This window comes from Medicago sativa, chromosome 1 (assembly GCF_051527215.1).
Source record: "Medicago sativa cultivar Bolivia chromosome 1, Bolivia_mono, whole genome shotgun sequence".
NCBI lineage: Eukaryota > Viridiplantae > Streptophyta > Magnoliopsida > Fabales > Fabaceae > Medicago > Medicago sativa.
In genome coordinates, this window is record NC_140749.1 from 63,987,359 (window position 1) to 64,001,069 (window position 13,711).

The window sequence follows — 13,711 nt, forward strand, 5'->3', positions numbered from 1 at the left end:
ACAAAACATTTTGTTCTCAAGACAAAATCTCAAAATAACAGTGTTTCTAAAACATTTCCAAATACTTCGATGAGACTAATTTAAATTGCATTTTTCCTTAAAATCATCCAAGGAAATATTTTCTCAAATACTCTAAGTCTTCTGAGAGACCTTAAAGATTTCCAAACAATTTGACAAATACTTTTCATGTTCAGGTGAATCCCAAAATATTATCCGTTTTGAAACCTCTTTTCAAAACCACTCAAAAATAAGATAAAATGAATCTGACGAATTTTCGACAGAGTCTCCTTTGTGTTTACATCGCCTACCAGAGCCTCTGGCTCAGTCAACCTAACACAAATTCACAGACAAAATATTTTCACCACTCAACAGTTCAAACATAAAAATTCGAACTCTGATAGTGTCAGCAGTCACTTCCAGCGTCAGCTCAGACACATTTTATTTTTCAGAAATTCACAATAAATTCATTCGTCGTCGAAACGCTGCAAACCATAGGTCCATTTCGACCGTCTCGACGATGCAAATCCATTGCTAAAATCATTTTCACAATTTAAAAGTTTTGATGGGAAAAAGTTCCCTGGACTCACTTTTGGAAAGTTTATGGTCATGATAAAACTTAAAGTATTTTCAAGGATTTTGAGATGAATGTCGTGTTGGAAAATATTTTATTTATGTTTTAGAAAATATCGATTTTGATCGTATTATCGAGAATTGCTAAGGTTTCACCTAGAATGGGTAGAATGCTTTAGAGCCGATATTTACCTAAGTCACTGTATCTGCTAGGATACTTAGCTCGAGGGTTTAGAGACGTTCCTGTTGTAGATGCTTACGAGTGTAGAGCAGTACGTTGTAAGGAATGCTTTGCTCAGGTAAAGGCACTTTCTTCAACATCATAGTTACTTAAATGCCTGGATGGTGTATGTGTTATTGTGTGTATTGTGAATATGATATGTTAAGTGAATGTGTTTGCCCAGTGTGGGATTTGTTTGCAATCAACTTGATTATGATATGTTGATGTGCGTTGCTTTCATATGATTTGTGAATAAATATATGAAATGCATGTTGATTTATGAAATGTTGGTTGATATGAATTGAAAGATAATATGTGAACTGCAAGTTGAGGCATGTTTTTATACTACATATGTTGAATGATGTATAAGAGTTGCATTTGCACATATTGAGTGGGCAATATATGCTCATGCATTTCATGGTACGTGTTAGTCCGTTGGACGCACGGATCTTATAGTACGCGGTAGTTCGTGGAGACGCACGAACGCGCGGGGTGTGGACTGCCGTGAAGGAACCCACCTTAAATCTATGAGATTGGGTCTTATAAGACGCGGTAGTTCGTGGAGACGCACGAACGCGCGGGGTGTGGACTGCCGTGAAGGAACCCACCTTAAATCTGGTCTTATAGTACGCGGTAGTCTGTGGAGACGCACGGACGCGCGGGGTGTGGACTGCCGTGAAGGAACCCACCTTAAATCTATGAGAATCATGATTTTCTTACCCTCTGCAGAGTGGATTATTCCGGAATCATTTGCATGTGATAGGCCAAGTGGAGGTTGTATCACACATGTAGAGTCTGCATTTGCTAGGCTAATTGTGCATCATTATATTTTGTGTGAGGAATGTTTATGCTGATGCCATTTACCATGCTAGTATATATGCCTGCAGTATTTTTGTAATTATGTTGTTATTAGATCGTGACCCTTTACATTAATCCGTGGATCGGGCTTTGCCCCATATCCAAATAGGGAGTGTGCTTTGCAGGAATAGCAAAGGCATTGGAGGTGTAGCTGTTTGGCAGTCAGGCTTGATGTCATTGGTGGGATCTTGTACCATGTCATCCCAGTTCAGAGTTAAGGATCAGCTTAGATGTTTTACTTGTGGTGTCTTATGTTTATGTAATTTTACTTCTTTTGTTTGGGCACCGCCGTAAATGATACTACCATGAGAAATGAATACTTGAACATTATTTTATGCTTCCGTAGTGCATGATTTGATAGTAAAAGCTCATTGCCTAATATTGTTTTATAAAATATGACATTTGATTCAGATTGTATTGTTGGTAATGCTTTCAAAATGTTTTACTTACTCTGATTTTAAATTAAAGACAATCCTGAATCCTTTAGTGCATGGCATTGAGTTGTTTTAAAAAAAAGAAAAAAAAATGCACTCCTGTTTTGAAAATCGGGCTGTTACATCATTGATGCATAAGTATTGTTTTCACAAATATGTTTATAATTTTATTAGCTTTCGTTTTCTTTATTCATGCATTGTGTTTTAATTTTGTTTTCTTTTTCTTTATTTTTCGTTTTTTTATTACAAATTTCTTTTTAAATATTTCAACGAAGAGACAACTCTCTAAATTTTTGCAACACCTTCCATAGTTTATGAAACATGAAATGAATGTTATGGTATATAATATGTTTATACGCATTTTTAGTTTTTTTGTTACACATTTAAATTAAATAATAATATATTTGGCCAAAAAATAGTGTGTGTAAATGTCAAATATATGGTCATCAATAAAATAAAATCATTTAGTTTGAATTACTGCGATTTTGTTTCTAAGATCAAATGTACCAGTTGATGAATATTAATATACAATATTATTTTTTCGTGATTGTATGCTTGAATGAAGTACTTGATTATTTTGGTTACTTTATGTCTTTGGCTATAAATATCGGGTTTGACTTTCACACTTTTCACGCCACTCTCTATTCACAATTCATATTATTGAAAGTCTTCTCCAAACCTTTATTTTCTCTCTTTGTTACATTGTCAATTTTTTAAACATTTTTCTTATTAATTTCCATGACACATGTATTGTAAAAACTTATTTGATTTCTCTTATTTGATATATGTAAGAGAATTATGAGTTTCGGTAATTCATTCTATTGAAAGTCTTTTCTGAGTCTGTTTTTCTTTTTTTGTCAAATACAATGTAGTTTTTCTTCAATATAAAGTTGTGTTGTTAAATATTATATAACTTTTTTTGTTTGTTTTGACTCTTTAACTTGCAAGCATTATTCACCTCAACAAAACAAAACAAAAATTTTGCCTCAAAATTGTATACATCACTAAAATAGCAGTCAATTGGTTTTATTAATATTATTACTAATTAATAATGGTGGACACAATCATCTCACTTGAATTGAATCAATTAGTAATATGAATTTTTTTTTACAAAAAAAAGTAAAATGAAATTTTTTAAAACACATAAATACTTATAAATAATTGTAATAACTTTTTTAGAGTAAATAATCATAATTACTGTTTTTTAGGGTATTAAAATATTTCGATCTTGATTGATTTACATTTATTAATATATATCTTTTCATTAATGAGTACTATTTTTCTTTTTAGATAAGGAAATTTGTATCAATTGATGTGATTGTATTATTATCTTTTTTTAAGCAAAGAAAAATATATTAAATAAAAACAAGTATAAAAGCTTAGAGGACATAAAAAACAAATTGTATTAGACTCTTTCTAGTTTCACCCCATATAATCATAGTTACACCCAAATTTATTAAAATTTCTACAATAATACCAAAATTGCCCTCTTCATCTAAATTTCTAAAAACCCTTCTTTTATTATCATTCTGAACTCTCACCCCTTTTTCACCCACAAACCACCATGGATACGCAATCAATACCTACTAAAATCGTCAATTGAATCAACTTCTCTTCCATTGATACGTACTCGATTAATACAAGTAAGTGAATTTCATAAATTTCTTCGAGTTTCTATTTATCGTTTGCTCTATGATTTATTCGATGTTGTTAATTTTACCATGGATGTTTATAGTTGTTGTTAATTTCACGTTTGTCAATAGACATCGATTTGTTTGATTTAAGTTTACGTAGAAGGGTAACATAATTTAAGTTTACATATAGGTCTCACGTGAATTTAGTTTACGTACATATTCTAAAAAGAATAACATACACATAAACTCAGTTTACTTGGTGTATGTAAACTCAGTTTACATGAACTAAAAACTCAGTCTTAACTTACTTATGTAAATTCAGTTTACGTAGTGTATGTAAACTCAGTTTACTTAACTCATGTAAACTGAATTTACATAAACTGCGTAAACTGAATTTACATACACTACGTAAACTGAGTTTACATACATTATGTAAACTGAATTTACATATACATAATTAATGTGCAGTGAACATGAATAAAGGGTATATTAGTAACTTTGGGGTGTAACTTGGATTATTTGGGGTGTGGGTAGTATCTGTCATTGTATTACTATCAAAACTCATAAGAATAAGTAATGTAGAATAATTTTATTTTGATATATCTGCAACTAAAGTCAAAACTAATTATTAACATGATCATAAAATAAATCAAATTTAATTAATTTAAGGGTAGTACTCATCACTTTAAAAAAATGTAGCATTTTTGCCAAAACAAATGTAGCATTCATCAGACATTAAGCACTATTATCCTTAAAATAAATGCATTTTCGTTTTTAATATAAAATAAATATTGGAAATTCGTAAAATGTAATTATCTTGATTATTTTTATTTTGCTAATATTATATATATATATATATATATATATATATATATATATATATATATATATATATATATATAGATATATAGATATAGACACACACACACACACAGACACATACATATACATGTGTGTTAGCGTGAGAACCACTTTGATGGATAATTTTCAAGTGTTTGTGTTAGCGCTCTTTGAATCATTAGACATGTCATGACGTCAGTGATAAATTCAAAACCAAACTTATTTAAATTTTGATATTTGTCGTTGAAAAGCCTTAAATTTTTATTCGAAATGAAAGCCTTAATTTTGATATTCTAAACGAAAAAAGATTACTCAAGAACATAAAAAAAAAATCATATTTTTAAAATATAAATTTTGATATTTGTCGTTGAAAAGCCTCAAATTTTTGTTCAAAATGGAAGCCTGAATTTTGATATTCTAAAAGAAAAAAGATTACTCAAGAACATAAAAAAAAATCATATAATTATAGAAATGTAATAACAACAAGATTATGAGGTTGTCAAAAAAAAAACAAGATTATGAGGAAGAAATCAATGATACCCAAAATTAAATTTAAGCAAAATCCATTAATTTTTCAAATTCCAATTTTAGTAATTTTCTAATAAAATTGTCTTGAAAAAAAAATCAAAGTACATCATGTTTTTTAGTATGAAAAACCATGTTTTTTTTTTTGGAATAATTGATGTTATTTATTTTGATGTGATTCATTTTAGATATTTTTGTTTTTGATGTAGACCATTGTGAGTGTTGGTTGATGAGATTTCTTATGAGAGTTTTTTTTTTTCTTCTACAAGATCTTAGAAAGTTGACTATATATAAAAAAAATGCCGAGGTTCTAACAATCAAGTCTCTCTTTATTTTTATGCTATTACAATTCATTTTCCTAAAAAAAATGCTATTACAATTCATCTTAATTTTTTGTATTGATATAACAACCCAATGAATGAATACGGAATTTGTGCATGATATTCAGTAAGCAATAGATATATGATATTATTCATATTGGATCTTTGCATGATCAAAATAGCGAGTGCAATCATATTAAATCAAGTTGACGTAAAAATCCATACAAATTTTGAAAATACAATAATTTAAAATATATCATGAACATTTAATAATATAAATATCAATTATTCTGAATAACCCAAGTGTGATCTCTTAGTGAAATAACTTTGTGACAAACTTCAGATTACATTGGTCCAATTACACTTTGAACTGGAGGGTTAACACTAAAATAAAGAAAAATTGTTTTCAAATTTTTTCTAGCAATTTTTATTCATATTTCTTTTTATGCAATGCGAAATCATATGTGCTTCATAATATTTTTTTTGAAAAATGATTGATGCAAGGAGTATCAACCAAATTTTTTTAATTGGAAATCAAGTGAAGCCAAATATGTCATCCTATATGATCAATTTCAAATAATTTCATTCCATTCGATTTGAGTAATAAACAGGAGAATATTCAATCATAAATGCTATTTAATTTTCAATTATGTTGATTAATCATCTCATTTATTATGTATTTCATGATAAAAAAGATCCTAAAAGGAATAAGCTGATTACATCATGTAATTTACATGACTCTATGATTTATATATTCTTTTGAATAGCAAGAATTACTTGAAAAATCTCAATTCGTATAAAATATTAAAGAATTGCATGAACAAAAAATATGACTTATCAATGATCTCTCCTCACTTGCTTAAAAAAAATGATCTTTCCTCACTTTGAAAATTAAAAGTTAACAAGTTACTGAGATTGAGATTATGAGTATTTCAAAAAGTTTCTCGATATGTTAAATTGTCAAATTGGTCTCTATGTTTGACAACTTACTATCAATAGTCTCTGTATTTTAATAATTTGGTTCTCTATATCAACTTATTATACTATCAATTGGTTCTCTGTTTATCCACTTACAATCAAATTAGTCCTTAGCATATTCATTTAGGGTTAAGATCCCCTCCATTCAATTTCTTAAAAGAAATAGAGAGCACCATTACTATAATTTTATGTGTATAAATCACATAAATGCTTAATAGATGTCACATGTTTTAAAAACTAAACCATCGAAAACAAAAACAAAAACATTTTTTGGAAGAGAACTACGGTGGATTTGATCCCTTAAACGGGTACGTAGGCAAGGAAACAAAATTCCTTCAATTCAAATAAAATAAAAATTCAAACGCTTTCTTCTCCCTCCAATTCTTGACTTAGTAAACCTTAGGTGTAAATATCAATTTTCAAATAGCATTTAAAAATAAAGCTCGCGCGTAGAAAATAAAGACGGTTCCTATAGGATATTATAGTCGTTATGGGTGCCTAACACCTTCCCATAGCGAATACAACTCCCGGACCTCGATTCTCAAGGGTTTTGCTTATTTTTTCCCTTCCCAAGAAAAAATGAGATATCCAAGGTTAAAAAGGTTCGAACTTAATCAATGTTTGACACCCGAAAACCAAGATAAAACAACGTTTTCAAGCCATTAACTACGTTCTTAATTGCCATTAACAATACGTAATAATTACTATTCAAAATCGAATCAACCTTGATACGTGTTAATTTTTGAAATAAGTACGTAGTTAATTGCTTTTAATAGGTAGTAATTGGTAGAGTGATTGGTGCATAATGCATAAAAGCAATTAAAAGTAATTCCTATACAAAAATATGCGACTTAAAAGTTTTTAATTGTCATTAACGGCATTTTTAAGCCATTAACTACGTTCTTAATTGCCATTAACAATACGTAATAATTCATATTCAAAATCGAATCAACCTTGATACGTGTTAATATTTGAAATAAGTAGGTCATAATTGCTTTTAATAGGTAGTAATTGGTAGAGTGATTAGTGCATACTTTAGTGGTAAAATTCGAGGGAATTTTCACCTTGAAACACATATCTTCCTATCACTCTATATCGAATAGCACATTATAGTGTAAAAAAATTCATGCGTGAAACATTGAAATGTCAGTAGAATAATGTGATAGGAATTAGTGTATGCGTGAAACAGTAAAAAATGTATGCGTGAAACATTTTCAATTGCCGCTTTCTAAGGGATGTTTATATTATTTCTGATTAGCAATTAGTGTAGGGGAATTAGTTATTTCTGATTAGCAATTAGTGTATAGGAATGTTGACCGACTTGATTAGGCTTTAATACGTATTCAATTGCATTAACGAAGTGAGAGAACTTTTTTCAAGTTTGAATAAACGGATGTGATCAAGTGCTTGAACGGATGAGATTACTCGAGCAAGTAATACATGTTTAGGAGGGAAAAAAGCTAGGGAATTAGGGCAAAGTAGGGAGGATTAGGGCAAACATGATAGCCAAGCAAGTCTAGCTTTTATAATAAAGGATCAAAACATATAATATACCTTCTCATCAACCAATATCATGTTCATGAAGATAACATCGTCTGGATTTTCCTTATCACGGATCAGCCATATATGGGCCACACGGACAATCAACTTCAAATCCCTCCTTCCACCTGTCACAGCTGAGATGGGGGTGAAAGTGTTTTCCATATTAGCAAGTGCAAGAAAGAGTTATATTTGATATATATTTGCTTAAAGTAGAGAATGGTTGTAATAGCACAACTAAGTGGTATTTAAATAGGTAATTGGCAATTCTCTTTGTCAGTTTCAAATGTGAATAATCGTAGTGTTCTAAAGGTAATAATTACTATTCAAAAGTTTTTAATTGCCATTAACGACGTTTTAAAGCCATTAACTACGTTTCTAATTGCCATTAACACTACGTCATATTCAAAATCGAATCAACCTTCCCTAAAAAAAAAAAATTCGAATCAACCTTTAAACAGCAATAATTTTTTGAAATAAGTATGTCATATTTGTATTTAATAGTTAGTAATTGGTAGAGTGGTTAACCATGATATGTGTTATTTTTCAAGCCATTAATTACGTTCTTAATTGACATTAACAGTACGCAATAATTACTATTCAAAATCGGATCAACCATGATACGTGTTATTTTTTGAAATAAGTACGTCATAATTAATTTTAATATGTAGTAATTGGTAGAGTGATTAGTGCATATTTTAGTGGTAAAATTCGAGGGAAATTTCACCTTGAAACGCATATCCTCCTACCACTCTGTATCAGATAGCACAGTATGGTGTAAATAATCCATATGTGAAACATTGAAATGTCAGTAGCCTAATGCGACAGGAATTAGTGTATGCATGAAACAACAAGGCGTGTATGCGTGAAACACCAAGGCCTAAAAAATGTATGCGCAAAACATCTTCAATTGCCATAAACTTAGGGATGTTTATGTGTATGCGTGAAACATTTTTAATGGCCATTAACAACGTTTTCAAGCCATTAACTACGTTCTTAATTGCCATTATAAGTGAGCATTAATAGGTATTCAATTGGCAGTAATTGGTAGAGTGATTAGTACATGTTTCGACTTGATTAGGCTTTAATAGGTATTCAATTGTAATATTGGCAGTAATAGGTGGTTATGCCGCTTGTGGGGGGCTGTTTCGGGATCACCGAGGATCTTTTCTTGGAGCATATGCTTGTAATATTGGAATGCATTCTGTCTTTTATGCAGAGGTTTTGGCCATTATTTTTGCCATTGAATTCGCTGACCGACATGGCTGGAGGAATATTTGGTTGGAGAGTGACTCTACTAGTGCTATCATGATCTTCTCGAAACCTCATTTGCTGCCCGTATTGTTACGTAACCGATGGCACAATGCTCGAAATCTTCGGGTTCAGGTGATTGCTTCACATATTTTCCGCGAGGGTAACTGTTGTGCTGATTATTTGTCACATTTGGGTCACTCTGTGGTTGGAGCAGTTTGGCTAGACACTCTCCCTCATGCTATTTCGCTAGAGTTCTTTCGGGACAGATGTGGTTTACAGAACTACAGATTTCCTTAGTCTGTTTTTTTTGTATGTTTCTGTTTTTGTTGTTTCTGCTGTTTTTATGAGGGTTTTGCCCTAGTCCCCCCTCCTTCTGTAAATATTTTTCCTTTTTTTTTAATAAAATTTCTTTGAGTTTGGCGGTAGAGGATGGAGGCGTCTCGGGGTGCCAACCTAGTTGGGATGTCGACGATGTCTCCTGATGCCTGTCCTTTCTCCTTGCTTAGCCAAAAAAAAAAGGTATTCAATTGCATTAACGAAGTGAGAGAACTTTTTTCAAGGTCGAATAAACGGATGTGATCAAATGCTTGAACGGATGAGATTACTCGAGCAATTACTACATGTTTAGGAGGGAAAAAAGCTAGGGAATTAGGGCAAAATAGGGAGGATTAGGGCAAACATGCTAGCCAAGCAAGTCTAGCTTTTATAATAAAGGATATGCATGAATAACAACAAACACAATCATGAAATCATGAATTAATCAAGATTCGAATGCCATTAACTGAATAAAGGAAGGACGTTCTCTCATAGTGTAAAAAAATTGTTTAAATAATAAATCACTAACATTTTTATAAATTATTCAAGAACATGGAAAATCAAATAATTATAGAAATAGTAATTATATTGAAACATTTTGAAGGAGAACTAAATTATATTAATATTATTAATATGTTCTATCCTGTTCTATTTTTAAGTATGGTAACATGTCTTTTTTCTTTTTAACAAATAGAAAGACTGCAACCTCTTAACTTCATTAAAAGAGAAAAGCATACAAAAAGAGGGGGAACTCAAGCCAAAACCTTCAAAGAGACATAAACCTAAAGTTGGACATGCTAACATGTCTTTGATTCACTCTTTTTGCTATTATTACTTATAATAACATTGCCAATGAAAGTTGAATCAGTTTGCAATGAGTTGATTCAAGCGCAAGGTTGTGAATTTAATTTCCACTGTAAGTGTGAGGACCTCTTTGGTGTGTGATCTATAAATACTTCGATAAGCACTCGTTGACGCATGAAGTCTGACATGACTCTGGTGAGTTCTCGGAGCTCAACTCACTTAAATTTTTTATCATAAAAAATGGTTTTATTTGAAGTGAAAATTATGATAATAATCATTTAGAAACCTCAATTTTTTAATTCAAAATGAAAGTCTCAATTTTGGCATTTTCTAAAAGAAAGATTATTCACAAGACACAAACATGGAAAACAATATAATTATATAAAGGGAAATGATATATACAGTGACAAAATTTATCAAGAAAATTTCAAGACAGTGTATTTGCTAACATATTTCCTTAATTTCACATCATTACCTCCCTTAATTTCTGCCAAATAACAAATTTAATTGGTTGAGACATTTTCTTGATAAATTCTTATATAAATAGTAATAACGACAATATTTTGAAGGAGGATTGAATGATACTCAAAATCAAATTTGAGTAGTAACCCAATTATTTTTCAAATTTCAATTTTACTAAATCTTTACAAAGGTTGTCTTAAAAAAAAATTAAAGTATGTCATGTCTTTTAATACCATAATGCACATAAATTCCTTTTTTTTGATAGGATAAATGTCTTTTAATACAGAAAAAATATATGTAATACATTTATGATTAATTTTATAAATAAAATGTATATGGGATACTTGACCAAAAAAATTGTATATGGGATATTTCCTTAATGATGATTATTGAGGCATGTCATTTATTGCTTTTAATAAAAAAATCACTATGAATTTCTTTTTGGTAAAAAAAGTTAAAGCTGGGAGAATGTTGATTTTATACAAGGTAGGAAATCACAAAGTCATTAACCTTTACCTATCTCTAAGGGTACTAGCAGGGCTCAAAACCCATAATGTATATAGATCCAAAGTCTATCTTTTTACTACTAGACTAAACCTTTATAATTGAAAAATTGCGATGAACTAAAAAAAGGATTTTTATATCAAATTAATCATGACAAATGACCTATTCTTTGTCCTCTCATCTATATGTTGTTCAACATCTGCTTTTATATCAATTATGAAATTTTAACTCACACGTGACACAATTATCATCTCTCCCTTAAGTGCGAGAATTTATGCGAAAGTGATGTAGAGACATAGCCAAATAAAGTCAAATATAGATACAACTTGCTAAATAAAGTGGGTTGGTGGTGGTTAATACAAGAATATTTGTGCTCCCTTCTTTCATGAAAAGAAAGGAAATTCAGAAAAGGGAAAATATGAAAACTGAATTTTAACATGATATAAATGATAAGGAAATCCTTTCAAAAAAAATGATAAGGAAATAAAAAGAAGTGTGTGGTTAAATATGATGAAGGTTAAATGATCATCTATATTTTGTCACAATCAGATCCCACCAAAGATCAAAAGTAAAAGAGTTTAAAATAACGAAGGTTGAATAAAATATAGATTTTAAACAGATTTTCAAAATTAGTGTCAAGTCAACAGAAAATAAAATAAAAATATATCAACATAATGTTTGGATTTCCAAAGGGCCTAAACTGAGTTGCATAATCACATTAGGCTAAAAACAACCACTCAAGTGAGAATGACACCATATCTACATCAAAATTCTCAAGGGATTAGGTACAAGTCAACATACTTATATATTTCTCACCATCTACTCTTAGGTTCAATTTAAAACTTGAATTCATATATGACATGCTAATGGAGGGAGGTTTATGTTCATTTCTTTCATGATAAGAGAGAAAATAAATTAGAAACATAAAGAGGATAAGAGGGAGATTTATGTTCATTTCTTTCACCAAAAACCTTATGACATTAGGTGTATGAGTCATTTCACTTATATTTTCCCCACTATCTACTATTGCATCCAATGTAGAACTTTACCTCAGATATGACATATAAGACATTTCTCTTAATCTTGGGACATTGCCAAATAAAATTAAGCTGAGTTCCAATATGGTAGAAAAGGTAGTTGGTGGTGGTTTTAAGGAGGTAGTTTTATGTTTCTTTCTTTCATGAGAGTAAAGAAATTAAATTAGAAAAAGAAAGACGATGAAAAATGAATTATAACATGAACAAAATGATAAGGAAAAAAAGACGAAAAGAAATGTGTACTTTAACCGTGATAGTATAAGGAATTAAATGACTTGACGCTAATTTTGCACGTTTTATTTTGAAGTATTTGAAGATTTTGAGATAATTATTTTATCAAAAATTAGATTCAATTAAAAAAAATGTCACATCATTTTAAAATTTCAAACAAGCATATATTTTTTCAATTCAACAAAACACATCTTTATTTTTTTATTGTTAGATTTCACCAATGAACTTGAAATATTGGAGGTTGAATAAAAATAATAGCATGAAAGAGAATGACATCCAATAACTAAAATTTAAGATGAAAAAATAAAAAAAAATAATATCTAAAAATTAACAAATTAGTTCATTATAATTTCGGAACTTTCTGGGTATCACATGTTCACCCTAAACCTTAAGACATGTTATATGGGTCATCTCACTTATTCATTGTTCAAATTCTACTATTCCATCTAATATATAACTTCAATTCACACTTGATACATTAACATTTGTTAATCAACCGTGTAATTCTCCGCGTCCGTAATTATGTGATATAGTCAAATAAGGTCAAACAGTGACACAACATGTTCAAAAAGGTTGGTTCATGGTGTTTCATGGAGGAGATTTTTGTTTATTCCTTTCAAGAGAAGAAGGAAACGATATTCGAAGAAAAAGAGCATAAAAAAAATTGAACATCTAAGAAGGTAAGAAAAAAAAAAGTAGTGTGCATTTGTTTGTAATAGTATCGAAAATAGTGTGAGTTGCCGGTAATTTTATGAGTTTGTTGAAAGAGTTTGAAAATTTTGCGTAATTATTTTACCAAAAAAAATAGATTCAATTAAAATAACGCCACATAATTTTAAATGTGTAATAAACATGTATTTTGTCAAATTAGCATAACACATATGCAAATTTCCATTATCACTTGCCACCAAAAATAAAAAATGAATAAATTTAAAATAATAAAGGCTGAAAGAACAAATTCATAGGAAAAAGAAAGATATCCAAAAACTAAATTTAAAGATAAAAAATTAAACAAACGACGTCCAAAAACTAAAAAAAAGTTCATCATAATATCATGACTTCCAGGGGATCCTACATTGAATTTTCTTATCACATCAAACTAGGAGAATCCACACAACCGATTTTGACACCACATCTTCACCGTAAACCTTAAGGCCTTAGATATATGGGTTACATCACTTCTATG

General features: G+C 30.0%; 1 protein-coding gene and 1 long non-coding RNA gene across 2 annotated transcripts; both read left to right on the forward strand.

The window, feature by feature from the left end:
* Nucleotides 1-583: 583 nt before the first annotated feature.
* LOC146956327 (uncharacterized) lies at nucleotides 584-2,058 on the forward strand. The gene is made up of 2 exons (XR_015020092.1): nucleotides 584-869; nucleotides 1,758-2,058. It is a non-coding gene; the product is annotated as an uncharacterized LOC146956327 (long non-coding RNA).
* Nucleotides 2,059-8,875: 6,817 nt separating this feature from the next.
* Nucleotides 8,876-9,469, forward strand: LOC146956328 (uncharacterized). The gene is made up of 2 exons (XM_085749228.1): nucleotides 8,876-8,930; nucleotides 9,033-9,469. The coding sequence occupies exons 1-2, from the start codon at nucleotides 8,876-8,878 to the stop codon at nucleotides 9,467-9,469; spliced, it is 492 nt and encodes a 163-aa protein (XP_085605354.1).
* The last annotated feature ends 4,242 nt before the right edge of the window (nucleotides 9,470-13,711 follow it).

Bases quoted from the DNA above. Each gene is read 5' to 3' on its own strand.
- LOC146956328 (XM_085749228.1), top strand. From the start codon at position 8,876: ATGGCCATTAACAACGTTTTCAAGCCATTAACTACGTTCTTAATTGCC. The intron at 8,931-9,032 runs GTGAGCATTAAT...TAATATTGGCAG, and splicing joins GTTCTTAATTGCCATTATAA to TAATAGGTGGTTATGCCGCT.